We start from the raw sequence: 3197 nt of genomic DNA, 5'->3' as shown, positions 1-3197 counted from the left end.
GGCTCCCCTTGGGATAGGGGCTCTCCCACCCTCAGCCCCCCCCAAGTCGAGTGGAGTGGGGCAGACCCCATGAGATAAACCCCAGCAGAGGTGGAAATACCTGCCCAGGGATTCCCCAAGGAACCCCTCTCAAACCATCCCCCCCCTCCCTCCTTCTTGAACCCCTCTCCCCAATAAATATCCTTTTAATCCCTGTTGCAAGAGCTGGATTTGGGATCAGCCTGCGGATGGGGGAAAATGGGGTGGGGTGGGTGCGGCTTCACTGCTTTTCAGTCCCCCACCCTCAGCACCCCCCTCCCCATCTCTCCCCCCCATCTCCCCCCTCCCCGCAAGCACTGCCTAACTGGAGGCATGTGTCGCCTGCGGAGCCGGAGGGAAGGGGGTGGGATGGGGGTGGGACGGGGGGGTGGGATGGGGTGGGAGGGATGCGGGACTGCCCCCGTGCTTCCCAGCCCGTCGGTCAGAGGCTGGATACCACCAACCAAGGGGGTCCCGGCCGGGGGGGGGGCTTTTATACCTGCCTCCCCCCCTCCGCAGGCGGGGAGATCCGCCGGGGCTGGCGGGGAGAGGGTTTGTAAGGAGGAGGAGGAGGAGGAGGAGGAGGAGAAGGAGGAGGAGGAAAAGATTGCATCAAGAGCAGAAGGGGTTTTTTTTCCCCCCTCTCTCTCTCTCTTACAGGAAGCCCTACTCTACCTTAGCCTTGGAAAGAGCCCCTTTTCATAAAATTAGCTGAAGGCACCTATTCACAGCCATGGGGCTGTGAAAAAAAAAAAAAAAAAAGGAAAAAAAAAGCAAGCAACAAACCGACTGTAGAGTTTTGGGTTGGGTTTTTTTTTCTCTTTTTTTTTTTTTTTCTTCGCTCCAAAAAATAAAACCGAAATGCACACAGCTCCACTCTGCGAAAACTTGATGTTTTTACCGTCTGCTCCCTGATAGATCTAGAGAGGAGGTTGGCTTTTTTTTTTTTCCCTTTTCCCCTCCTTGCCGCCGTTCAGCTCCTTCTAAATATCCGCTGCTTCTGCAAGGAAAGAAACAAAAAAAAAAGGGGGGGGGGGGGGGGAAGCAACACCCCCCTACGACTTGATTTCCAAAGCTCCCCCCGTGCGTCAGCCCTAAGCGCCGGCCGGGTGTCTGCCCCCCCCGCACCCGTGTCCGGAGCTCTACCCCCTCCCCTCCTCGCTTCTCCTCCCACGTCGAAAAAAATGGTAAGGGGATGGTTGCTGGAGCCTGCTTTCGGCTCTTAAACAAACCCCCAACAGCTTTGGGAGGGAGTGGGGGGGGCTTTTTAATTTTTTTTTTAATTTTTTTTTTTTAATTTTTTTTTTAATTTTTTTTTTTTCCGCGTAGTTTTATGAATGAAGCCGCCCGGTTGAGCTGGGAATAACATCCCTGCCCTGAAACTCCGAAAAACTGGTGAAATTCAGGCGGGGAAGGGGAGCGGGGGGGGGACGGACGCAGCGGCGCGATGGGCTCCGGGCGGCGGCGGGTCCCCCCGGGGAGTCCGGCGGGGGCACCCACCCCCTCCCCAGCCCCGGGGGGTCCTGAATGAGCCCCGGGAGGCTGCAAGCTCCCCTCCCCGGCTTTGGGGGGGCTCCTCCTGGGCACGGGATGGAGGAGCCTGTGCCCGTGCGGGAGTGGAAAAAATAAAGAATAAATTAAAAAAAAAAAAAAAGCAAAACCCCAAACCCGAGGATTTCAGAACGTTTTCGCGGAGTAAGTGAAAAGTGGTTTTGCCGCGGGAAAAAAATAAATAAAATCTAAAATAAACTACTTAAAGGGGGTGGCGGGGCGGGGGGGGGGGGGGCGATCTTTCAGCAGCCCCACGCTTTCAGGCTGTGCTCAATCGGCTTTTTGAAACTGCGGAGCCTTTGAGCCGGAGAGGGCGAGAGAAGCAAAAATCCCGATTCGTAACTAAAACAGGCTGCAACCTGGAAGGCTGGCAGAATAAACCTATTGTGGAGCTGAAAAGCGCCCGGCTAGACAAGCAAAAAAAAACCCACCGCCCCCCCCCCCCCCCCCCCCCCCGAGTACCACTGCGAAAAGGTAATCGCTAAGTGAAAATATTTCCAGGTTTTGGCTTTTTTTAACTTTCGACTTCGCGATTTGTTTGCACGGTGAAAAGAGAAGGCGAAAAAAAAAAAATCCTTTCCCCCCCCCCCCCCCCCCCCTCCAAACCCCTCTGAAACCTAAAAGATAAAATTACTGGATCTAAAAATAAAGCAGTGGTTAAAAGCCTCCCCCACCCTCTCCAATCTCCCACCCCTTCCACCCCTCTCTCGCCTTCTCCCTCCCTCTCCCGCTTTCTGTGTGTGTTTGCGTTCGACAAAGAAATTATTCGAACTTCCCACTGCCTCATAAAAAGGAAACAGAAGAGCAGTTTTGACATATGGATGTGATTTTTTCTGCTCGGAGACAGATGCACACGGAAAACAAACAGCACCGAGGGCTGCAGCTCTGAAGGGAGCGAAGTTGCTCCGCTTCACATGGGCTCTTCGGCTGCGTTTCGGGAGCTGCCCAGATCTCCAGCCATGAGAAAACGGAGCAAAGGACCGGGGTTTCTCGTCATGTGCCTTTCTGGCTAAAACTGTGGAAACAAACAAACAATCAAACAAATTCTGGACGGGGGGGGGGGGGGGCGGGAGGGAAGGGGAAGGAGAAATCATCAGCAAGCGGAGCGCTGGAAGACCTCTCGTCCTCCAACTTCCCTGAGCGAGCTTGGATGCTGGAAGAAGCCTCTTGGATATGGGATCATATCTGGTTTATCACAGCCTGGGTTTGATCCTCTGCTGCTCCGTGTTGAGTTCAGTCTACGCTCTGGTGAGTCCCTCAATCTTCTCCCTTCGCCTTCTTGAACGAGCTGCGCGGCTCTTTCCTTGATGAGTAAATTTACTCTATCACGGATTTAGAAGGCAGAGCGCGGGGGTTTGGGGGGTCTTTTTTCAGCCCAGTGGCTTACTTGGCTGGCAGAGGCTGTATGCAGTTGGTCTCAAGAGTTGCCGCACCAGATGAAATTAAAATGTCTGTGCTTCCCGAAGAGTTTGAATCACTTTTAAACCCCTCCGGACAGGAACGCGTGCAGTTTGACAGGGGTCTGGGGAAAGCGTTTGGGGGATAATTTAAAAGACACCTATGGGTAAAGGGCAACTTTTCCTTTTCTTTTTCTTTTTCTTTTTTTTTTTTTAATCCACCCCCCCTGA

General features: G+C 53.5%; 1 protein-coding gene across 1 annotated transcript in view; it reads left to right on the top strand.

Annotated features, from left to right (window-relative positions):
* Positions 1–2742: 2742 nt before the first annotated feature.
* PTH1R (parathyroid hormone 1 receptor) overlaps positions 2743–3197 on the top strand; it is a 120035-nt gene continuing 119580 nt past the window's right edge. Inside the window, exon 1 of the mRNA XM_009809043.2 lies at positions 2743–2817. Within this exon, the coding sequence (XP_009807345.1) occupies positions 2743–2817 (75 nt within the window). The remainder of the gene's footprint in view (positions 2818–3197) is intronic.

This window comes from Gavia stellata, chromosome 6 (assembly GCF_030936135.1).
Source record: "Gavia stellata isolate bGavSte3 chromosome 6, bGavSte3.hap2, whole genome shotgun sequence".
In the NCBI taxonomy this organism is placed as follows: domain Eukaryota; kingdom Metazoa; phylum Chordata; class Aves; order Gaviiformes; family Gaviidae; genus Gavia; species Gavia stellata.
This window is presented reverse-complemented; position numbering and strand designations above follow the sequence as displayed.